This window comes from Fistularia commersonii, chromosome 19 (assembly GCF_037954325.1).
Source record: "Fistularia commersonii isolate RoL2024-O1a breed Wild chromosome 19, RoL_Fcom_v1.0, whole genome shotgun sequence".
Classification (NCBI taxonomy): domain Eukaryota; kingdom Metazoa; phylum Chordata; class Actinopteri; order Syngnathiformes; family Fistulariidae; genus Fistularia; species Fistularia commersonii.
Window position 1 is genome coordinate 5,431,284 of NC_141302.1, and position 23,627 is coordinate 5,454,910.

Here is a 23,627-nt window from a genome sequence, read left to right on the forward strand (position 1 = left end):
AGTATGAACAGGTCTACACGTAGGTCGGTGTTGCCTGTAAACTTCGTCCAACTCGGTTTTGACCTACCCCTCGGGTCTGTGACCGGACGCATCTTAACCGAGCACGTACGCGGGAGACTCGATGCAAAGCCGCTATTTGGATGACAGTTTTGTCATCGGTGAAATCAACATGTTATTTTCACGTGTCAGAGAAGCAATGTTTGCCGGGAGCTGCTCAAATGCAATATTGTGATAAACTTTAGTCATTTCCTTACGGGAAAGTGAGTTGTGTTTCTCGTCCGTGTTATTGTTTAATCGACTTAACGTGTAACTTAGCCGGAGTGACTTTCACAGGGAATTCACAGGGATCACCCAGTTCATTCTTGTCTTTTGATGAGGGAGACAAAGAGTAACACCAGCCGGGCTGCCAGCTGACCACTTCTGCAAATACCCGGCTGCAGATGTCCTAATAAGGCATGTTGATGGTCCCGCGGGGAGCGGGGAGACTGACAACGCGGCTGCCTGTGTCGCTTGTCTAAATGATGATGAGCTCATTTCCTTTATTTTCTTTTTCTTTGTCTGAGTTGTGTTTAAGCGCAAGCCAGACAGGAGGAAGGGTTTGTCTGGGGCAATGCCTCAAGTCACAAGACTTCCATGTTTTTACATTTGTCATCCTTTCGAAGATTCTCTTGAAAAAGGGGGCATTTGCGTTCTTCGGGAGGAGACACATTATGCAATGTGTCTGATAAAGCCAAAAAATGTGACTTTAATGGGTTCTCTCGTGGCCTTGTGACTAGAATACCTCTTATCACAATGTTTTCCTTGTGATGGGAGCAGTTGTTTTTATGCATTCATGTACAGAAACATGCCAGTGCGCTGGTGCACAGGCTGATTATGGAGCAAACACGGTAAAATAATGTCCAAAAATGGCATTTATTGGAAGTCAAGGTCGGAGAGGGGAAGGCCCCAACATTCCTTCCTGTTTGTTTAAACTCCCATTTCTACGTCTTGCCTCTTTTTCTTTTTACATCTTTTTTTCACTGAACGGGTAAATGCAGCGTTGACTGACTTGTTCTAACAAAGCTTACGAGCTCAGGGACCAATCAGAAGCTAGACTAAACAGGAAGAGGAGGCGGCGGCTTCCTGCTCAAAACCGACGGAGTGGCCGTCATGCGGCGGTTATGGAGATGTTTGTCCTGAATCCTTTTTTTAAGATCATTTAAGAAATTGTCAGACACAACATGCGTAGTGGCAATATCACCGTTTCTTATGGAAGGTCCAGTTCCTCACCCTGGGGTTTTACATCTCGGTGTCATCGCAATCTCCTCAAACGGATTCAACCGATAAAATAATTGATTTTGGTTTGGAATTTGACTGATTGTTTGGTTTCGCCAAAAAGCTCCTCATTTGAATTCAAGATAGTGCCGGGTTTTGTGAAAAGATTATATTTTGGTTAATCAAAAAAGAGCTTTCTGCTGGCTTTCTGGGAGAGAGAGGCTTCTCTCGTGTGCTCGAGTATTGGATTCCTAAAAGTTCGTGTTTTTTTTCACGGTGTGAGAATAACAAGAGGCCGCTTCAGATGCAATCAATGTCGTAGTGAAACAACCCGAGTAAATGGATGACAAAACACAGAGCTAAAACACAAATTCTATGTCATTATGATCATTTAAAAAAGTAGCATCTGGTTATACTTAATTTTGGAGTGTGTTTTTTTTTTTTTGGTTTGTTTTTTTTCTCAAGATTTGAGGCTGTTTAACATCATAATCGCGTAAAAGAAACAACCAGAGTCAATATGTTGGGTGACCTTTACGGTCCCAGATGTCCTTTTTCCATTTGAACATCAGTGTTTGTCGAATTGTGCCCGTAGAACTTAGCGCTCGAGCTTTTTCCAAACCGACCCTTTACCGTTGGCATTCAGGTACATCTTTTGAGTGAAGTTGCAGGTGTGAATAGCCGTTCTGTAATAACGCCATAGTCTGTTCATCGGAGCTGAATGGAAAATCTGCAATTATGGGTTTAACAAGTGCACGTCTATTCAATTTCCTTGTGATCAAACTGCAGCTTTGGTGATGAATTCCTCATGTCTCAAGGTTACAAATGACTAATGATTGATGACGGCAAATTATAACAATAACGTTCTGTATGTAGAATCGAAATCACGCATTTCTGCACTCGCCATTTATATTTCAGATGCGTTTAAGCCGTCCGGAGAAGCCCTTCTCCTCTCTTACGCAGACTCCGGTGACTAATACCTTCTAGCTGCTTCTGCGTCCTCATGTACGTCTGTAAAAAGTGTCAGAGGCTTTTGTACGCGCGTCATCGGCAGGCCAGGGAGGCCGCTGATGAAAACGGCGGCAATGATTTCTGCTTGTGAAAAAGAAAAATGAACCGTTAGTCAGAGCTTACAGGGCCGCACAGTCTTGGAGCTATTAATAGCCACATAGGCAGACTGATTTTCTTGCAGCACAGCTTTGGCTACAGAGAAGATGAAGCCAGTCCAAGAAAATCCCCTTTCCCTCTCTCATTTCCTCCCCACCCTACACTCGGCAGAAAGCCACGTACTGTGACAAATTGCTCGCAAATATATTTTTAGCCCCGAGCAAACGCGCCCTCCTATTTATGTGTGTGTGTATACGTTAAACACATAAACATCTAGAGGTGGTGAGATAAACCCCATCACGGCCACGATCATGCCTTGGAACCTGAGAAAAGGATCATGTGAGTGACATTTTCAGTGAGGATCGCCGACTGCTGAATCACTCATCAATGATTACTCCAGACCAGACTTCACACGTGGCTGGGTCGGCGTTCATTTTTGTGGCGTCTGGTTTCACGGGGAATCATCATGCTACACTTTAACCAAAGCGTAACAGGGAGAAGATTAACTCAAATTAGTGGCTTTGCAAAGACGTTCAGCTTTGAGAGGCAATGTCATGAAGCAGGTTGTTTCTCGCTGTATTTCTGTTGTCTGTATCCTACACGGAGGAGGAAAGGCATTGTAATTGAATTTAATGTTGTTTTCACCACATAGTTAAAAGTTAAAGTCATTTGGATGGTTGTGAAAATTGAATTACTTGTTTTGTTTTCAAGGTTTCATTTGGCTGCCCTTGGACAGCTTCAGCGTCAGCTGGCTGTTTCAAACCCCCTTCTTTCATATCACTACATTACAATAAAGAAATAAAATATCAAAACAACCTAACTATAAGCACAAAAAAAACTTGCTAAATAAATCTCAGTCCACTTCCGGAAACAATAATGTTTCAACAAATAATGAGGTAGAGCTCAGATTACTTTACTGTAGTACAAAATAATTGAGATAAGTCGTGTGTGGAGTTGGGATGAAAGCGATTTAATAATCATATTGATGTGATAGAAATACATGATGGGTAAACACAAGGCTATTGTAAGATTTAATGTGAGATTACCCCAAAAACACTTATCAATGTCACATGTGCATCTGGCTTCGCTGTTTATAGAACAGCTAAAACCAAAAGAACACTTTCCCACTGTAGTTCCTTTAACTCGAGTCGGTTTTGACACCACTGCAGTTAACTGCAATTAACCCAGGGTATATCATGACTCTGGTTGTGATTTCGCTCAATATTCATTCGTTCATTCATTATCTATACCAGTTACAACATGCAAAACATGCAAACTCAACACAAAAAGCCCCCTTTCGTAGTCAAACCAGGGACTTTCTCCCTGCGAGGTTGTGTTGTTGCGCTTCAGCAACACACATTACACAAACACCAGAGTACAGTTGATAATGCCTTTAGTGGATTGCTACATAGACGTAGCTTTGCTGTGCTAACTGTGACAAAGCACTGGCGCACTCTTTTACTGTATCAATCCGCCACTTAGGGATACCTCGAAGGTATCATGCGCATAACATAGAAGTAGCTCCCAAAACCATCATTTATATGAACATTTCGCACTTTGCAGCATTGATGTCCAGCTCATATCACAAATTGTGATTTTGTGAATTGTAGCACGGTCACCATTTCTGTACGCATGTAGCAACTTTGACGTCTTTTCTGAGCATTGCCTATGGTTTTCATTGACTTCTCAAACGACTTGACAATGCGCCCGGTTGTGGCAGGATGGCGAGGTACAGTAGTCGTATGCTTGATTCTTTTTTTGGAGCGGTTGGCCACTCCTAGCTGTGGACATCGGCAAGTGGAGTCTGCCTTCAGACTTCAGTGTCAGTTCTTCGTTAAGTCCTCAATCTGGTTATTAATGCCTTGGCATCTTATATGGCTCCTAGCGAGGGTTTTCATCTTTATAACACCTATGTGTCCTTCATGAGGTCTCCAGGGACTCTGGAGCGCAGCTGGGGTGGCACGGAGCGGGAGCTAGCTTGCGAGCAAAGATGTCAACAACGCAGACTGGAAACTTCTATTAAATAGTCTAAACATGCGCGATATCTTCCTTGTAATCCTCGTTTCCAATTCTGTTGTGCTTTTTGCACTTAAACAAAATACATTACACAAACACCAGTTAATGACGCCTGTACTGGATTTTTACATAGAGACATAACATTGCTTTGTTTCCTGCGCCAAAACACTACCGCTCTCTTTTCCTGTATCAGTACGCCACTTGGAGATACCTCATATGTATCACGCACATAACATAAAAGGCTTCTTCAGTTCTTCAGAACGTCTTCAAGCGAAGAAATTCAAGTCCCGTTGCCACGACAAGAAGATTCCAACAAGAATTCACCATGACCTGGATGACTGAGAACCTCCACGTAACATAAAAGTAGTTCCCAGAACCAATATTTATGTAAACACAACGGTGGTTAAAGCGCTAACCATTGTGCTTTTGGTGCAGCGCTACCCATTTTGCTAAATTTGAATCTTAAAATTCATTCATTCATTGTCTAAACTGCTTATATTGCACTCAGGGTCACAGGGATGCTTGAGCTTCTCCCAGCTGTGGACCTATTCGATCACAGGACCACATATAGACACGTACAATCATTCAGTCTCTCACCTCTGGTGTGTTTTTGGACTGAGCGAGGAATTGGAGAGCTAAAAGGAAACCCATGCAGAAAGGGAGAGAACATGTAAACATACAGAAAGGCACTCTGTAGGAATCGAACCAGAAACCCTCTTACTGTGAGGCACGAAGTCAACTTGAAATTTGAGGAAGAAAAACAATGATTTTTTTTTTTTTTTTTTTTTTTTTATAAATATACCTTAATATTATGAATTAAGTGTATGTCCTTTTGTAATCCACTCTTTGGTTACTGCAAGCGCTTTGGCCTTGAAATGATCCCTGTCCATCTCGAGCTTTATCTCAAGACTGACGTGATATCAAAATTCAACCATGTCTTCTTGAGAATTTTCCTTTAGCCCTCAGGCTGTTCTTACATGTGCTGCCATGTGTTTCATAGGTCATTTTTGGCAGCTTTTCAAGAATTAAGTTTCCTAAAGCCACCCTTTTTTGCAGAAAAAAAAAAAATTCATCCCGAACCTGCATCTGGAGGCTTTAGGGCAAAATCACTCGAATAGATAATGCTAGATGAGGTAATACCATTAGGTTATATCACATATTTTGACAGATGTTACATATCTGCTTCGGCTGACTTTTAAAAACAATTGTTTTGTTGACATCACTCGCAGAAATGAGGAAATGAGGAAAGAAAATGTGCATTTTTTTCTGTTGTCTCACACATCCTTCCCTCCAATGCCCTGTTATTTTCCATCACAAAAATCCTATTTTTTCTCAGTAAAATACACATTTGGCCACATCTGCGTGTGAAAATTCATTTTGAAAATACACTGGCCGTTAGTTTTTGTTGGATTTGTTTGACAATCACCCCTCTGATGTGCCTTTGAGGTTATTATTTCATCCCAACAAAATAAGAAAAATGAACATTTGGAATGGATAATTTCCCACAACAGGACCGATAGAAAATATCAGCGCTGCGTATCAGATTTTCAAAGGTCTCCGGATGAAAACGAATGAAAGAATTATTCACTTGACAACTCACACATCGAGTGAATTCCTTCCCAAAGCGAGGTATTCTCAGTTCCTCTGAATTTGCTGTGAAACTGTAAATGTATGAGCTCATCCCTATATCTGGAGCTTCACCTCACATCATGATGACTTATCCACAATCTGCGTCACGTTGAACTAAATTTGACCTGCACTCTCCTGACCCCTTTTGTGTACTTTAGTGAAGTTTTACTTTAAATGATACTTGGGGGAAAAAAAGAGGTCATATCCTGTTCTGATAAAACAACTATCCACCCACCTGGTCACACCCGCACAGACGCATTGACAGTCAGAGAGTCATTAATAAAGGCTTTTCACCAGAAGTGGGTTTTATGTCTGGAAGTTAATGCAATCCTACTTCAAGGATTCACTATCACATTGAAAATGGAAAAAAAAAATGTAATTCTTGAGAGTGGAACAGATTTTCAGGCTCTGCTGAAAATGTATTGAAATGTATTTTTTAGGTGGATTACATGAACTGCAAAAGCCCCTTGGCTCAAGTGATGAGGGGCAAGGTGAGGAGGTGAAGATCTGGGCCCTTGACCCCCATCCTCTTTTCTGACAGTTTGAGATTCTGAGCTCCAGGAGGCAGTGTGGAGTCTCTGTGGCAACTTCTGGCTGTCTGAAAATGTCCATCATTATGTATGCCATTAATTACAGTAATAATGGTTACGCATCAGCTATTGATTTGAAAGCAATGGTTACATGAGTAGGTAAAGCCACATTTAAAAACCAGCTGTAAACAACCACAACAAGAGAAATTTTCCAATGATATCTTGCCCTGATGAAGGGGAATATTTCAAAACAGCAAAATGTTTCAGTTGGATTGCAGCTGAAATTTTATTTATTTTCATTTATTCATTATCGGCCACCTATCCTAGCGAGGGTCGCGGGGGATGCCGGAGCCTATCCCAGCTGCCATTGGGCGAGAGGCGAGGGACAATTCTCTGTCATTTACACATCTGAGCAATTTTTCCAATCAACCTTGTTTTGGGACTGCGGGAGGAAACGGGAGAACCCGGAGGAATCCGACACAGGTGAGAACATGCAAAATCCACATGCCAATACCCCCTCTGTGGTTATCGTGTCCTGGGAGATAAATAATGGATTTTCCCAGCCTATAAATTGAAACAGTAACTTTTTCACGTGTAATAAAGCAATCATTATCAACTTCTAAAGCTCTCTGTGCAGGAGTCCACGGAGGGTGATAGTAATGGGAGGGGGCATCCCATCGGTCACCTCCACCTACAGGAGGGCGCTCACGGAAGATCTCGCGAGAGACCCGAGATCTTCCGAGATCTTCGGAAATTTTACTTCCGGATTCGTCCAGGAGACCACGGCACTGTGAGCGTCGCGTCCAGAATCCGGGTTTAGGATGGACTTCTCGATCCGCGCGGCCAACGTGGAAGACTGCAAGGACATGGCGCGGATGATCGTGGTAAGCGGACACGCGTGACGCGGGGGCGTGTATCGAAGGAGCCTGCGGATGACCGCATCTGCGGGACGCCACCTTCCTCCTTGACCGTCTTCCAACATAATCTGATTGGCTGAATGTCTTGCGTGTGCGTGTTTTCTAGGAATTGGCTGAATACGAGAAAGTCGCGGACCGCGTGAAAATCACGCAGCGGGGTAACGTATGGTTCCACGGGGGATCTGCCTCTGGATTCATCTGCAAAATAACCCGATTGAATTAACCCAAGATGGACTTGTCATTGAAATGTTGACCTTTGGCAAAGGGATGCCCTACACGAGACTAGCGCAACTGTCACTCCCCCTTACACACACACACACACACACACACACACACACACACACGAACATGCTGCTTCTTTGCAAAACACCCTTTAGATTAGATTAGATTCAACCTGCACATGTACAAGTACAGGGCATTGAAATGCACTTTATCATCTAACCAGAAGTGCAGAGAGCAGCAGCCGCAGATATAATAAATGCACCGGCACTATTTATATGGTATATTGTGTCAATAATTTACAAAGTGACAGTTACAAGCGCTTATTATTCAATATTTTATTTACTGTGCAGACTTGGAGCAGGACGGCTTCTCCAAGAACCCGTTCTTCCACAGCATCATTGCTGAGGTCCCAGAACAGCACAGATCCAAAGAAGGTGAGGAGGAATTATTTATTTTTTCTTTCTTAAAATAATCAAAATGTTATTAACGCGAATGTGTAAATCATCAGCAAGGCTGGTGTGATCACGATAACACTTAAATAATGTTAAAACTATTTCATATAGTTTGCAGAGATGAAAGAAGGGCTGTCTGATATGGTAAGACAGTGATATAACAGTGTTACAAATCAGGAAAAATACAATGTCTGCTCAGCTTTAAAGTATCCCATATCAGTGAATCAATAATTTATTTCCCATTATATTTAAGTGCTTATAAAAAGCCTCTAATTGTGCTGGCTTATATATACCATGTCTGATATGAGGACCGGCCTGCAGGGTGGAAATGCCTGATGCTGCGTTGGTCATTTCCTTTTCCATGGTTTGCGTGGTTAGACGACCTGGATGTTTGTTTTTATACTTTAGAAGATGGACAAAACCAATCTTAAAGCCTGTACTAAGAAGAAATGTCTTTGCTGATGTGTTTTCGCTATGTCACTTCTATTACTCTAATTGGTTGTCAGGCCACGTATTTCTTTACACTGACTGGCTGGAGGTCCGCGGCACCGTTCGGTCGACTGGAAATGTCATATAACAGTAATTTTCAGGTTGGTTTTTGAAACCCGAGACGCTTCTCGTGTCTTTTGAGCTGTGTAGGCATGTCATAAAGGACTTGAAACGTGCACTGGGGTGACACTTAGCGTCTTCATAGCAGCACTAACCGGTTGTCGTGCTTACTTTGTATGGATTATGTTACTTAATGCCAATGCAGCGTGCAGATGTGGCCACTTACATAAGCTTACAGTAATGTGACCATTAACGCTCGCTCTGCAGCCCAGCTTTTCTTCCATGACACACTTTCCATAAAGTCATTGTCTACGGGCCCCTGATACAACTTGTCTGTGTGTTTCACTTACTAAGCCTACGTATCCCATGACTGCTTGCATCAGCAGAATATAGAGGAGCCATGTGGCAGGTCTGAAAGATGATAACTTGTGGTCATGCAGGCACGAGCAGGAGAAGAAACTAGTCGCGGCAGAGTTTGCCATCAGTCATTTTTAATATCACAATGCCTGTGTAAACACAAGATGACTTCTAGCGCCAGTTTGTCCTCAAATTGATAGGCCAGGATGCGTTGAGATACATTCCAACAGGTCAGCCAGGCTTTGGCAAGTAGCTAATCACCTCAAAGTTTATTTAGTATGATTTTTAAGAACAAAATGAGGAGGGGTTGCATTTCTCAACCTCCCTGAAAAAATGCACACCAGACGCTACAGCACCAATATTTCAAGAAGTGGTTGAAGTGTGCAACTACTGTGGGTAGATGAATAGGTGTTGCCAAATTTTACATGTACCTCTTTTTAAATCTTTCTTGTAGCTAGATATTGTAAAAATTACACAGAAACATGGAAATATGGAAATATTCAGTTATCTATAAATTTAGCAAATGATTTATGTGAGTTTTAGAAGATTTTTCTTTGATTATTAGCAAATTGAGGCTTGGCTTTGGGGGGGGGGGGGGGGGGGGTTGTGTTGATTTTTTTTGTACCATATTATTTTCAGGATCCCAAACTCACATCAGAAAAAAATATAATAATGTTTTATAATGTAGGAAACAGATCGGTGGATTTTTTTTTCCTTTTTTGAGAACTTAAATCACATGCGGAAAAAATTAAAATCTGATCATCGGCCTCTTCCAATCTCAGGACATACGAAGATAGGCTACGCACTTTACTTCTACTCCTACAACTCATGGAAGGGCCGGGCTGTTTACATGGAGGACCTGTACGTGATGCCCGAGTTTAGAGGTACAGCGTTCTACTTGTCACGGCTTTTGTCATTTAGATGATCGCAGTAGGAAGGAAACATACTGTGAATGTGTCCCCTCACAAATAACGCATTATCCGTTTTCAGCAAAGGGCATCGGTAAAGCACTCATGAGCAAAGTAGCACAGGTAAAAGAAACGTCAACGCGAAACCTTATCGTCTGTGCGTGAGGGTGAAATTAAAGTCTGCGTACTGTCTCTTCAGCTGGGCCTGGCTGCAGGCTGCACTCAGCTCAACTTCACCTGCCTGGACTGGAACAAATCGTCTCTGGACTTTTACCACAACCAGGGCTGCACTGACGTCACCACAGACTTGGGATACCACTACATGTCCTGCGCCGGAGAGGCGCTGGAGCACCTGGCCCAGCCATGACCCGATATTACCTTATGACCTTTGCGCCTCGAAAGGTCAACATTCGCAATGCAAGGCTGACAGGCCCCAGTTCCAGAGCTCGACAATCAAATGCAGAAGTTTCAGAAAAAAGATGAAGAAATAAACTTAAAGACCGTTTGCTAAATCCCTACCATACTTACAGTTGCTATAAATCATATATGTTAAACGTGACAGAGCAAAGAGGATGTACAGTGTGTACAGGTTTTAAACATTTAGTGTGTGTGTATGCAAGTGTGTGTGTTGATATGTGTGTCCCACTGACTGTAGATAAAAATAGACTGAGAAATAAGTGTCCATGAACAAACCATAACATTTTGGCCGCAGGCAACTTCTTAAAATGACAGTAGGATTCATTTGATTTAATTCTAGTCATTTTAAATTGGCTTGAACAATAGCAGTTTGTAATCACGCACTTTGCAGATAATACAGAACAAGTCAACTTTGTCGGCACAAAGAACAGCTGGGAACTTGTTCGAAATAGGAATCGAAAGACTCATTCATTGCAATTAGCATTTTGGAGTCGATGGGATGCAAGTGATCCGGTGATCAAAAGGGCATTTTGTTGTTTTTTTCATCTGTTAGCAAATAAGCTCTTAGTAGGTTAGGTTTACCATTTGTGCGCATACAAACACCTTTGGTGACACTGAGGAAACATTAGCATAGCATGAGATGCACCTACTGTACATTTAAAGCTACAACTAAAGACTAGTAATAATTTGTAAATGTATATGTCATTTGGCGCAATGGGATAAAATGGAAAAATGGACATTTTACCCCCAGATACTGGTGTGTGAAGACTGGTCCTAATGCAACTGTGATTTACCTGGGGGGCCCAGAATCATAAGGAAAGTCAAAAATACAGCTTACGCCACATAGCTTTGGTTTATTGAAGCCTGTACAAGACAAATCCAATATTTAAAACATGCACGGCGGCAACTTTAATGATTTTTTAGAATGCCGACACTGAAAACCTCAGACTCCAGTATTATTTGGACTGATGCTAGGCTAAAGTTGGATGTAAACATGTTTGTTCTGCGCATGGACTCCCGTGGCTAATGCTACAAGTAAGTAAAGTGTGGAAAGCCCGCCATACGAATGTTGCACTGGTGTTGTCGGTGAAGGTCGTGCTAGCCGCGGTTGCTAAGATACAATCGTCATACGGTCGGTTGATTTAAAAGTCAAATGTTTGAGGTATCGAAATGGGGGAAGTTGTGCAGTAGAGTTATGTAGTAGATAATCGAAACACTCAAGTCGTAGTTGTGTGTTGTTTTCCACAGTGATCTATTTTGCAGGCGTATCTTTTTCAGATACGCAAACTGCTGTGTAACAAAAAAAAACTGTAAGATGCAGTATTGGTGGACCCTCGTCATTTCTCCTTGTGTGTGTGTGTGTGTGTGTGTGTGTCCGCGTGTGTGTGAGTTTGAGTATCTTTTCCCTTTAAATGACAAACTACTGTAACCAAAGTATCGGTCACCTCCTCCCTTGTCTTCCTGATGAAAAAGTTCCTCTGAAGCACAATGTTTTGCACTGTTTGCCTTCTTTTAACGCCACAAACAAGTCTAATAAAATGTTGCACTGAAGGAATCCGTTGGACTCCACAAAAAAAAAAAAAAAAAAAAAAAACTGGCCATGTGGACAAACAGCATCTTGTGCGGCTGGATGAATCAGACAAAAACAATCCATCTGGCGGAATTTGAGAAATAAAAGCAAATGTTGGAACCAGATCAGGTTGTGTCTTTGAACCTGTCCTGCTCGGCATGATTCTGGTCTGCACTTCTGTTTTATATCCACTCTGGCTTTTTTTCCCCCCCTGAAAGAGGGTTATATTGTGTCTTTTCCAGCGGTTTAATGAAAACAATCTGTATTGTAAGTTAAATTTAGTTTGTTGTCTCGCTCTCTAATCAAGGAGGGACGGCTGAGGAACACTGTTGTTAGGATTAGCGCTCTCTGATTTGTTTTGGTGAGTCTGATCATTTTAATCTCCGGGGACATGGTGTCACAAGGCCCGATCACGTGACGTCTGCCCGGAAGTTCGGAGATCACGTGACACCGAAATGCACTTGGACTGTAATAAAAGTCAACCCGGTGTCCAAAAACACCTTCGAGTGATATTTATACCGAGCCTTATCTGCAGTTTCCGATCGGCGTCCCAGACCCATAAATTACAGCGTGGATCCGTCCAGCTGTTTCAAAATCAAATTCAACCCCGATTCCTGTTTTTCCCCCGGGATTCTTCGCAATAATTCACACAAGCGAGGAGAAGTTCGCCCGGAGAACCATCCCGGCCTCATTGTGCGGATAACTGTTCTACTGACGTCGACGTGTGGGTCCTGTTTTCAAGTTCAGACTTCTGGTTTTGTGTAAACGGCACATACATGTCCAAAAGATATTTCCAGTGTGCGGCTGCGATTGTGAGGTCCATGTGTCCTCAAATGTCATTCGCAGTCATCTGTTTTCGATTCCAGCGGAGGTCTGCGTTTTCGTGCGCTATTATTTCATGATTCAGCATCATTTCGGTCTCTGAAACGGTTTTAAAATAAAAGGTGGTCATTCGCGTCTGGAATGTTGGATTCTATACTTCACCCTCAAGACTTTTGGATCGAGTTTCATGCTTACAGCAGCAAATACTTTTGAGTCGGTTCAAAACAAGCAAGTCACCGCATGCACATTTAAAGTTAAATATCTGATCCGTGTGAAGCACCCAAAGTCACTTTTTGTATCCAAATACCTGACACGTGGGATATAAGTTCCACTTAGAATTTGCTGCGGGAAAAGAACTGGCTCCCAAAAGTTACATTTTCCTGATGTCGATTACAATCGATCAGGGGTGGAAAATCTATCGAACATGGGGATTCGTCCGGTGTCTCTGGATAAGGGACAAATAACTTCACTATTGGGAACAAAATCGGTTATATGGCCATTTGGTGATCTGAGGAGTGGGAGGTCACCTCCAGGAGGCGCCATGACGCTTTCTCTCCAACAAGTGATTGATGCATATACAATGTCACTTTAGACTGAGTAATTTAACATAATTATCTTCGGTAGCATTCATTTTTCCAAGTTGACCCAAGGTTTTCCATTTTTTACCACGTCACACCGTTAGCCTTTGTGCACCGTGTCTCACTGCTCACAAAAACATTATATACGTATGTACGTAACGCATCGTGGTGGCACGCAGTATATGGGCATATGTTTTATTTATTGAAAAAAAAAATCACCAGACTCTTCTCCTTATTTTGTTTGGGAAAAGAAAAAAATAACATATGTATAAGAAAAATTCAACATCATTCATTGTGTCAACGTGACAATTTTTAAAAACTATCAGATTTTTATTGACATCTTTATTGCTTTGTCAAAGTAGCATTGGACCCCGCTTGCTTTTTTTTATTTTTATTTTTTCTTTTAAATCCGTATTTTGTGTATATTAATACGTCTCAACGGTGTCCTCGAGTATTATTGTTTGTTTTGTTTTTTTATTTAGACTGTATTTGATCTGTTTATTTCAAATTTTAAATATAATAATAATGCGTTCTCAGCTGCGCCCACCTGTCGGATCCACGCATGGGAGCATCCCTCGCAGGACCCGCGTGTTTTTCACCTGTACACTGCAGCCACCGTGCGGCCACGGCCGGAACTGTTCCACGCGTCGGTGGCACATAATTTTCACGGCCGTGCGTGTTGACAGTGGGGGAAAAAAAAAAAAAAAAAAGTGTCCCGGGGAAGCAGCGGAAGCCGCGCTTGGGTTTCCTGCGCTCAACCCCTCGGTGCCTTATTTCGACGGTGGATGCACGATGGTGCCGCAGCATCGGATCTCCTCCGGGACGCACGGAAAGTTCAAGCCGTGTACGTGCGTGCGCGTGCGCGTGTCTAATAGAGTGACCCCCCGGCGAGCGGTTTAAAGGGAAGACAAGGGGAGCTGAGTCAACGAATCGCCAGAGAAGAGAAGAGAAGGATGCAACAGTTGATGCGCGCCAGTTGCACCGTGCGGTCTCCTCGCCTTTTGCCCGCACGCACACGCAGGATGGCCGCTCTGATGCATGCGGGGGACGGATCGCTGCAGTAAATTCCCGCATCTGTCAGATTATTAAACGGCTTCCCCCCCCACCCCCCCACCCCCCCCACACACACACACACCTCGCAACCTCCTCCCCACCGGCGTTAAGTTTGGAGGCTGCCGAAAAATGCACGTTTGGACGGCAATGCGTTCGGATGGATGTGACGCACCGCTGGGATGGATTTAAAGTTCGGGACGGTCTGCGGCGGAGAGTAGCAGCGCGCTGTGCGCCAGCATGCATCGGATTCTGCAAAGGAGGCGAGTGCGCAAGCTGCGGGTCGTCTGGGCTTCTCTGGCGCTGGTGGCTCTGTCTCTGGCCGCCTGCAGCGCGCTGTTCACGGCGTGGACTTGGCGACAGACGCGAGACCTGTCCCAGTCCTTTAAGATCCTGCAGGACCGATTAGAGCAGGTTTGTTGTTTCCAAACACCCCCCCTCCCCCCTTACTCTAAAATAGCATGCATATTTCCTGAGTTTTTTTTTTTTTTTAAAGTGTTACGTTATGCAACTTCAATCGTGGCTGAGGTTACGGGAATCTTCGGTGGGGGTGGAGGAAGGGGGTGAAGGTGAAACGTCTCCACGTCTCACCCCTCCTTCCTTTCTCTCCCCCCCTGCGAGCACTCTTGTGCACACCATTTCTCCGGCTTGGCATTTTTAATGGTTCACCAATAAGTGCAGCAAGCGAGATGTAGAGTTATTTGTGTGGTCCCCCCCCCCTCCTCCTCCTCCTCCCGCCATGTTTAATTGCCCCGGTGCCAGTTCTGCCCCCTCCTTCCCCCCCTTAGGTTTTATCTCAACTTACCGGAAAGCCTCAGCTATTTGTCATGTGAGCACTTTGCGCTCAAACCGTGCGCGCCGAAGCTCGATGCGTGAAACCGGGCCGGATGGAAATGTGCGGTGCAAGTGCAAATCGTTCTGGCCTTTTTTTTTTTCTATCCGTGCACAGGTGAGAGTGTGCGTGTGTGTGTGAGTGTGTGTGTGTGTGTGTGTGTCGAGGATTTGCACCCGCGCGCCCCCGGATGACAGCCTTCTGGAGCAAGGCTGCAGGCTTGCAAGCAGAAAAGGAAAAAAAAAAAAAAAAAAAAAAGAGAAAAATTGAGCACAATATAAAAGCCCTCCGATCATATCCAGTACTTCAAATTCATCCGTTTTGTTTGCAAAGCCTGAATTTCTGCTGGCTTGCTGACTATCCCGCGTCATGTGGGCGGGATTAAACCCGCAAGGTGAGGCATCTGATAGGCCGGCCTCAATTGGAGTGGCGGCCTTGGCTCCTGACGTGTTGGTCCCGTGCATGAGATTCAGCTCAAAAGTAGAAAAAAAAAAAAAAAAATCCTGAAATGCTTTGGTTGAAACAAAGGCCTCAGAGAGGCAGAGAACAGACACGCGTGTATTTGAATCACACTTTATCCCGCCGTTTAAAAAGCCTCTCCGACGGCGGCGTCGAAGGTTTCCGCTCGGTCCGGGAACGGCCAACCTGCTCAGTTTCTTTCACACCACGCAGACTTGGTTATGACTGCTTAAGAACTCCGGCATGGCTTTGCATCACAAAGAAAATATTTTTATCTTTTCTTTTCTTCCTTCGAACAAGCGGTCGATGGAAAATCTTCTGGTTTTCGAGTTCAGAGTATTTACAAAATCCACTCGCGGTGGATTTGAGATTAAGGGACAGGTTGGCTGTGTCTCATGTTGACACACACACACACACACACACACACACGCGCGCGGGCTAACACCCCAAAATTGGACACGTGGAGTGTTGACGCTGGAGTCTTTCCCAAGGGGCCCCATTCTGTCCATTTGACCGCCAACTCCTGATGAGTGCCAGTGAGAGAAGAGCAACTCAGTGCCCTGTTTCTACAGTAGCAGTAAATTTAAACATACTTCTGCACTGCTTCTCCTCTTACTTCATAAAGCCTTCCTTCGGTCACTCACCGGGCCCCCACCCAAAGATTTATAAGTTTGCTGGCTTGACAAAATTCATCCCTTTTTTTTTTTTTTTTTTTTCCAGAAAGGGAGTCAAGGACATGAGGAATGCAAAGCACTAAAAACATGCATTAGGTGTTGCAAGCGCCCTCAGAAGAAGCGGTGGGCCCGTTGTGAAGGGAGCATGGCAGCGGAAAAGACGAGTGTTATTGTGGCCGAAGGAGAAATTCTGCAATAAATAGTTGTTAATAGCGTGTGTTTTTTTTTTTTTTTTTCTGTCTCTCACCAGGTCAACACGCAGCGGAAGGCCATTGTTCAACTCATTCTGGAGAAGCGAGAGCTGCTGGTGGGGCAGAGAGTAAAGCGAGACGGTACTGCCGACCGAAAAACCGCCGCCGCGTTCTCGCGACACTGACGCGTAGCCGCTCGGAATCACCAAAGAGACAAATTTGCCCACCGGCTGCAATCTGCTTTGTTTTGTTTTGTTTTCTCGGTGGAGAACATTTAACGCGAAATGCTGGCCGGTCTCGGCCCACACGCCACTTTGGTCGGGGCCCCGTGGGCCACAGGCATTACCCGATGCTAAAAGTTGACACAGGAAAAAGTAGGCAGCTGGATGAGAGTCTCAGAAATTACAGGTCTGACCAGAATGGCTTCGGAGCCCAGAAAACCAGCTGGCGCGTCGACGAGGGCCGTGTTGCACGCTTTTGGGCAATGACATTGACCCCCCCCCCCCCCTCCCCCCCGCCGCCCTGAGCACACGACTGACACAGCTATGATATGTTGTGAAAGCGGTGATATTTGATGACCTATCATTGTGGTATTTATAGCCGCTCTTTTGCGTCACTGTCACAAGATTGCTCGATTGTTCGTTTTTTTTGTCCGCGAGTGAACCCGATTTTTTTTTTTTTTTTTTTTAGGGATTTCCGTCAAAACGGATGAATAAATTACCGAAAGGTTCATTTATAGATCTAGACGCGGCGCCAGAAAAATGCGTATTGATATCCTGCAGGTATAGACTTTTTTTTTTTTTCCCTTCGGTAATTGATACCTGACTTTGGCTTCCAGAACGCATTAAATGGTGTTCAGAAATTCATGGCTATCAATGAGGAGGGAAGAAGAGGGGAAAAAAAAAAAAACGCACGTTTTTCCAGTTTACGGAAAGTCGACCGGTGTAAGTGCAGCATTTCAGCAGGACGCCGCGCCGCTACGCTCGCTCACGATGACTGACAGCTTGTCGGGAAGGAAAAAAAAAAAAAAAAAAGCTGGACAGGCTGGAGGTTCAACCCGGCCCATCTCAAATCTACAGGGTCGCCCACCTGTGAGTTATTTTAAGCAGGGGCTTAATATCCCTGCATGGTGGCGGCGGCGGCGGCTCGGTCCTGACATATAAAGTTTGCATTTCACAGTTAATACACCGAGGATTTGGAGTTGTATCTGCATTTGAAATCACTCCCCGAGGGCCGGATCGCAGGGCTAAAATAAACCTTTAGTGAGTAACAAGAGCAGACATTCTTCAGCTCTGGCCTTTTAGTGTTGTGTTTTATTTATTGTGTCTGTATCTGAGCAGGGGCCGTAGCTGTTGCTCCACTCTGTTCTTAATCAAGTCTTTTGGGTCACAGAGCAGCCAAAGACCTTTTTGACTCTCTTTTCCGGCACTTCATTTCTCTTACTTAGCATTCTAGCACATTAGCTTTGGTTTGTATGAAGTGCTCACCCCCCCCACCAGCCCCCCAACCCCCCGTCCATCTTGTCTTTTCCTTCCTCCCCCCACGCAGCTCTCCATCCTCTTTCACTCCATCTCACCCCTTGACTTTTTTTCTGTCTTCTTTATTTTTTGCATGACTGCAACCAGCTGGCACTGAGATTAGCCCCCACCAGTGTGTGTGTGTGTGTGTGTGTGTGTTGGGGGGTGGCGCGACGAGGCACACGCTTCAGACTGAAAATAACAGTTTGAGGAAATATATTAAGGCACGTGAAAGGAAATCCTTTGCCCATCTGCTAACCTTGTTAAAAACTAGCCAGGTTGAAGCTAAATGGCAGCAAATTAACACACCATGTCGTTAGACAAATGCAGACGGGAATGATTGTTTTATCAAAAAAAAAATGAAAGAAATCTCAGACATATTTTCTCCGCAGCTCAAACTCATATTCTTTCTTCATCCCTTCTGAAGGGGGGGCGTTGCGAGGGAGGAATGGAAATGGAAAGAAAGCGGCGTCTCATTTTGAGAGTAAGTGGCTTGGCAGATCACTCGTAGCTGTCTCATGTAGCATCTGCTGAAGTGGTTTCAATCATATACCCCTCTACAATTGCACTCATAAAATCTTAATTGACTTTCCCTTTCCTTTCTCTGTCAATGTCTCTTTTCCACCAGTAACCAAAGTCTCCTCTCAGCAAGGTAAGACTCATAAACTTTTAGGGTGGGAGAGTGGAGGATAATCTGTGGATATTTCGTCTTGGGAGATTAATAACTTTGAGTGTGTGTGTTTGCGTGTGTCAGTGGGGGAAGGTGGAGTGATAAAAGGCTGGGAAGAGAGGACGCTGAACATGAGCAGAGCGGTGAGGTACAACAAGGAGCAAGGTACCTTCACAGTGGAGAAGGCGGGCGTCTACTTCCTTTTCTGTCAGGTACGCTCCCCGCGGCTTAAAGATGGAGCTCCTCCACTCCGAGAACTGTAAAAATGACTCCAGACGGTCAGCCTCCACCTTCACGGTCTGGCATGTGGAATTTTTCTCGCCTAATTGAAAGGAATCAAATATACTCACCGCCAAAAAAATATGGCTCTCGCGGCCAGACGTTACAGCACGCAGAGGCCGTGAAAGTGAACCGGTTGGTCTGAAAATCCATATTAGTAAACACGTCGGTTCAAAAGCACTCCCGATTTGGGTAAAGGATATCGAGAGTAGTGAAGAGCATCCCTGGTCCTGGTGGTGTTTTCCCTCCCACCCTTTTTTTTCACTGAGCGCTTGAACATTTCCGTCTCTGTCATCCACAAACGAACGGCAAACAGCGCCGACGAAACGCTTCGCGTTGATTTAACCCTCACCTTGTTTTGCCTTATCGCCGTAATCAGCTTTGTTTCTGGACTCGTAATTGGACGCTGCATCTGTAAACACAGGTTTGTCGTTATCATATTTTAAGTTGTTAAAACGGAAAGCTCCTTCTGCTGCCTCCAAGTGGCCGACAGCAATGATGTCAGCTTAAAGTGCGGCATGCACTTCTATGATATGCAAGATTTAGCAGGTGGAGAAAGTCATTGTTGTTCTGGACGCCCAGTGTTTGCAGATTTGGTCGGACTCATGCCGTTAGCTTCTTTTCCTCGGCTAAATAAAGACAACTATTTATTCATTTTTTTTTAGAATAGTGACTCATTTAAGAAGGTAAATGCAGGGTTTAAAAAAAGGGAGGGAAAGAAAAACCCAAATACTTGTGTTTTTTCTAGTTTTTTTAACTTGTGACGCCGTTAAAAAATCATTTAAATTTTGTTTTCCTCGTATGAGAGCATTTTTTTTTATGTTTTTGTTAAATTCAGAAAAAAAAGGCACACCCAGTGGGTTTGGATCAGGTCGCTGTCCTGTTGCTGACTTCGAACAGATGGTGTGTCACTTCATTCATTTTACTGCTGCTTTTGGCAGCTTCAAAAATTTAAAACAAAATTGCATTATAATTTATACATTTATTTGTGAATATATATAATATAAATATGTATTGTATGAATACATCGTGAATATAGATATATATATTATATATTTGTTTGTCTTAATTTTTGTAAACCGAGAAGAGACTTAAATTGCCTGTGTGGGATTTTGCATTTGTCGCAGAGAGTGAACAACTCTAATTAGCTATTCAGATTACAGTGTGAGTTTTAAGAAATTGCAGATTTGCAAAGGTAGTGTCCTTTTAGTACCTTTTCATTTTGCAAACCTAAATAACACAGTTCGAGGGGGCGGAGGCGGTGCTTATTTTTTCAAGTAAGGGATATCAGGTTTTTTAATCTCAGGCAGCCAGTCCTTGTTCTTGTCAAGCTGACAAAGGTCTGGATAGAATCTCGGGACGAAAAAAGCGGGACCTTGGAAAACCAGTGTCTGTCTTGTTTCTTTTCACCCGGATGATGGAGTCTTGAGAAATGAGGGCGATCCGGCTGACTTCCGTTAAGACACGGGAATCCCGGTTTTGAGACGCCGTTCTCCGTCCTCTCCGCTTCTCAGGTGTTGTTCAACGAGCAGGAGTCTCAGTACGTGAAGCTGGACGTCGTGACCGGCGGCCTGAGGCCTCAGAAGCTGCAGTGCATGGAGGGCTACGGGACGACTCCCTCCGCCGGGCCGCACCCCTTCCACTTCCTGAAGCCCTGCCAAGTGTCCGGCCTCCTGCAACTGGACAAAGGCACGGAGCTGCACGCCATCACAGGTCCATCCTTTAGACTGCACAGCGTGGGCAATCCCTCCGCCTCACCCCACGTTTTCAGCATCTTCAAAGTTAACTGAGGCTCTCCCTCGGAGCTGGGAAACATTTTTTTTTTTGTATGGATGAGACTTTCCCCTCACATGGTACGGCAGCCGCCGTGGCATCGCGTTTCACCGCAGCCTCTTCCCAAAGATGTTAATTTGAATAACAAACATGAGAATTTTGTGGAAGTTGTTGTGGAATCTTTATCTGGAAAGTGGTCCTGTTTTGGAATGCAAAACACAGACTTTGGATTAACACCAAGACCTGAAGTGGACAAAACGCCTCTAAGAATGTCTGCAGAGAGAACAGATGGGAAGGAAGCTGCTCTGTAGATAAAGGGCTTCATATTCAAGAAAATACTTGGATTTTCTTCTTCGCTGTTTCATGTATAAAAAAAAATTGTGCTTTCACTCGATCGATGAACGGAAAAGCTGTGCATGCACCGTCCACTTTTATATCGCCTCAAGCAGACGAGGGCGCAACAGATCTGGACACGAAAGGTGTATGAAACGCCGTGGACATTTTCTATACTGCAGCGTTTATTTGAGTGTGTGTGAAGTATCAGCGAGGATTTCCTTGAAATAACGTGTATAAATTTCACCTTTTTTTTTTTTTTTCCTCCACGTACTAGAAGTCGAAACACAACCTGGAAAGTCATCAAATTTAAACATGACACAGATGTGAAATTTTACACTTTTCCAAGGTCGAATTTGATGATGGGGATATTTTTTCATTGGTGAGTCATTGTAAAGCGTGGGGATTCGGACATTTCTCTTATCTACTTTGTGCTTGATTTCCTGAATGACACCTTATAAATCATCTTATAGATAATTGTCATAAAGGCCCTCGTGTACCTTCATCCAAACCGATAATGCGTGCTATCAATCGCTGAACATTCCTTCGTCAATCGGATCATCATTCTAATGTCACCCTCTTGCCAAATGTGGGGAAACGTGTGAGTAAAATATTACTTGTTTGCATCAATGATCGACCCACCAATAGTACTGTAGTGCTTGAAATTAGGAAAAAAAAAAATCACTGTTTAAGCAAAGGCAAGGATTGATCAACAATAACATTGATACATTTGTTTATCATTTGTTTCAGACTGAAAAAAAAAAAATCAAAAACACACAAACTGTTGTCATTTGTGGCCTGGAGAATTAATTTTACGATCAATATATGGAACCGCGAGACACATTCGACCCGATTCAAAGAAAGAGTTTAGCTTCGTGTCTGGAGGTAGTTGACAAATTTGGATCAGTGACAATGTTTAAAATCTGAGTCAAGCAGAAGAAATTCGAAAGAAAAGTGGAGGAAAAGTTTGCATATTATCACTTGGCAGGAGATTGACAGTCGCACTGGGTTCATTCTCTTTCAGCACATGATTAGCATAGCAAGCATTAGCTTGAAGCCAACAATTTAGCAAGTCCTCCTTGCCTTGAGAAACAACGAATTCTATGGCATTCCAACGCGGCAAGTGGTAAATACTGAAACATAAGTGTCTTACATTGAACCGTTCAAGTAAGTAGCCGTCCTCTTTTATTCGGTCGATTTGTGGTGCTAAAAAACAAGTATCCTCAACGTTGACCGTGTTGGTTAGCAAGAACGAGTCAGTTAGCATGCTGTCAAAGTAACCTCGCTGTGGGCATGCTAGCATTAGCCTGGGAGAAAAGGGCGATGGTGTAATCGCGGCTACGCTTTTTTAATCTCCATTTTATTTCTAAACTCTGTAAATGTGGAGTTTATGTTTATCCAAAGTCACATGACACCAAAGCGCCGCTCAGCAAAACTGTCACAGGAGTCATCCTCCATCCAGTTGTTTTATTTACTTTAAGGCTTATTTTGAAACAAACACTTAAGCTCCATATTGTCTATGAGACCTTAAATTAAAGAGTTAAACAATAACTCTGAGCTGGTTTTTTTTTTTTTTCTTTTTAAAATCTCTTTGGAGAGTTAAGTCTTCATTTTCTCATACGTCGCCGCTGTTTTCTGTAATACTCTGCTAAAATACAAACAGTGTGTATTTATGGCAGTGGGTTTCAGCACTCCCACTCTTGTTTATAAGTAGTTTTTGTGGACCGACCACATTGGTTTGCCCTCAGCACTTTACAGTAGCAAACCCAGTGTTTTTAATTGGAGCCAAACTTTCATGTTGCAAATGGAAAATGTCAGATTTTAAAGTGTAGACAGTGTATCCTGTTCGATTTCCTCACTGTTTTTTCCTCTTCCCTTTTGTATCGCCCTCATCCCCTCACACCCCTGTGGACCACATATTTCCCCCCCCGTCAGCATTGATTAGATTGCACATGCACTAAATCCCCTGGGTATCCTACACACACACACACACACACACACACACACACACACACACACACACACACACCGCCACATACACGCCAGCAGCCATCTAAATTTTCACTTCCCGAATCTGAATCTGAACCACATAGCTGAAAGTCTTTTAGGAAAAACATGTCTTATCCCTCCTGTGCCAATCTTGCCCCACACACACTCACACACACACACACTCACTCACAGTCTTACACACTTCCCTGCGCCAATTCCTATTTTTGTAAATGTCAAAGTTGATTAGTGCCTGAGAAAATCTTGTGAAATCTTGTGAAGATGTTCTCTTTAAAATGAAGATGTATACAAAGTCTTGTTTTTTTTTAAATTTCTTAATCATCAATGTTAAATAAAGGTTTTTGGTTGTTTAAGTTTGTTATAAAAAGCATTTAATAAGTGCTTAAGGGTGTGAAGAGCAGAAAACTAGTAAGTGACTAGGAGCAGCCTGCTCCTGATCACTTACCAGTTAATCTGTAGATATACCTGCTCCGAGCAGGTATATCTAAAGCTGCGTGTGTTGACATGTTTTCTTATT

General features: G+C 43.6%; 2 protein-coding genes across 2 annotated transcripts; both read left to right on the forward strand.

Moving 5' to 3' along the window:
- The first annotated feature begins 7,260 nt into the window (after positions 1-7,260).
- sat2a.1 (spermidine/spermine N1-acetyltransferase family member 2a, tandem duplicate 1) lies at positions 7,261-12,050 on the forward strand. Its single transcript, XM_086165840.1, has 6 exons — positions 7,261-7,417; positions 7,557-7,608; positions 8,023-8,106; positions 9,813-9,914; positions 10,021-10,061; positions 10,138-12,050. Exons 1-6 carry the CDS (start codon positions 7,355-7,357, stop codon positions 10,303-10,305), a joined length of 510 nt encoding a protein of 169 aa, XP_086021966.1. The 5' UTR covers positions 7,261-7,354; the 3' UTR covers positions 10,306-12,050.
- A 2,135-nt stretch (positions 12,051-14,185) lies between these two features.
- On the forward strand, positions 14,186-23,462 carry tnfsf12 (TNF superfamily member 12). Its single transcript, XM_086166109.1, has 6 exons — positions 14,186-14,789; positions 16,591-16,672; positions 18,476-18,532; positions 18,677-18,700; positions 18,803-18,930; positions 20,512-23,462. Exons 1-6 carry the CDS (start codon positions 14,616-14,618, stop codon positions 20,785-20,787), a joined length of 741 nt encoding a protein of 246 aa, XP_086022235.1. The 5' UTR covers positions 14,186-14,615; the 3' UTR covers positions 20,788-23,462.
- Positions 23,463-23,627: the final 165 nt, after the last annotated feature.

Excerpts from the sequence above, each read along its gene's own strand:
- sat2a.1 (XM_086165840.1), top strand. The coding sequence starts at position 7,355 with ATGGACTTCTCGATCCGCGCGGCCAACGTGGAAGACTGCAAGGACATG. Across the intron at positions 7,418-7,556 it reads ACATGGCGCGGATGATCGTG|GAATTGGCTGAATACGAGAA; the intron begins GTAAGCGGACAC and ends CGTGTTTTCTAG. Across the intron at positions 10,062-10,137 it reads TCATGAGCAAAGTAGCACAG|CTGGGCCTGGCTGCAGGCTG; the intron begins GTAAAAGAAACG and ends CTGTCTCTTCAG.
- tnfsf12 (XM_086166109.1), top strand. The coding sequence starts at position 14,616 with ATGCATCGGATTCTGCAAAGGAGGCGAGTGCGCAAGCTGCGGGTCGTC. Across the intron at positions 18,701-18,802 it reads CAAAGTCTCCTCTCAGCAAG|TGGGGGAAGGTGGAGTGATA; the intron begins GTAAGACTCATA and ends TGCGTGTGTCAG. Across the intron at positions 18,931-20,511 it reads TCTACTTCCTTTTCTGTCAG|GTGTTGTTCAACGAGCAGGA; the intron begins GTACGCTCCCCG and ends TCCGCTTCTCAG.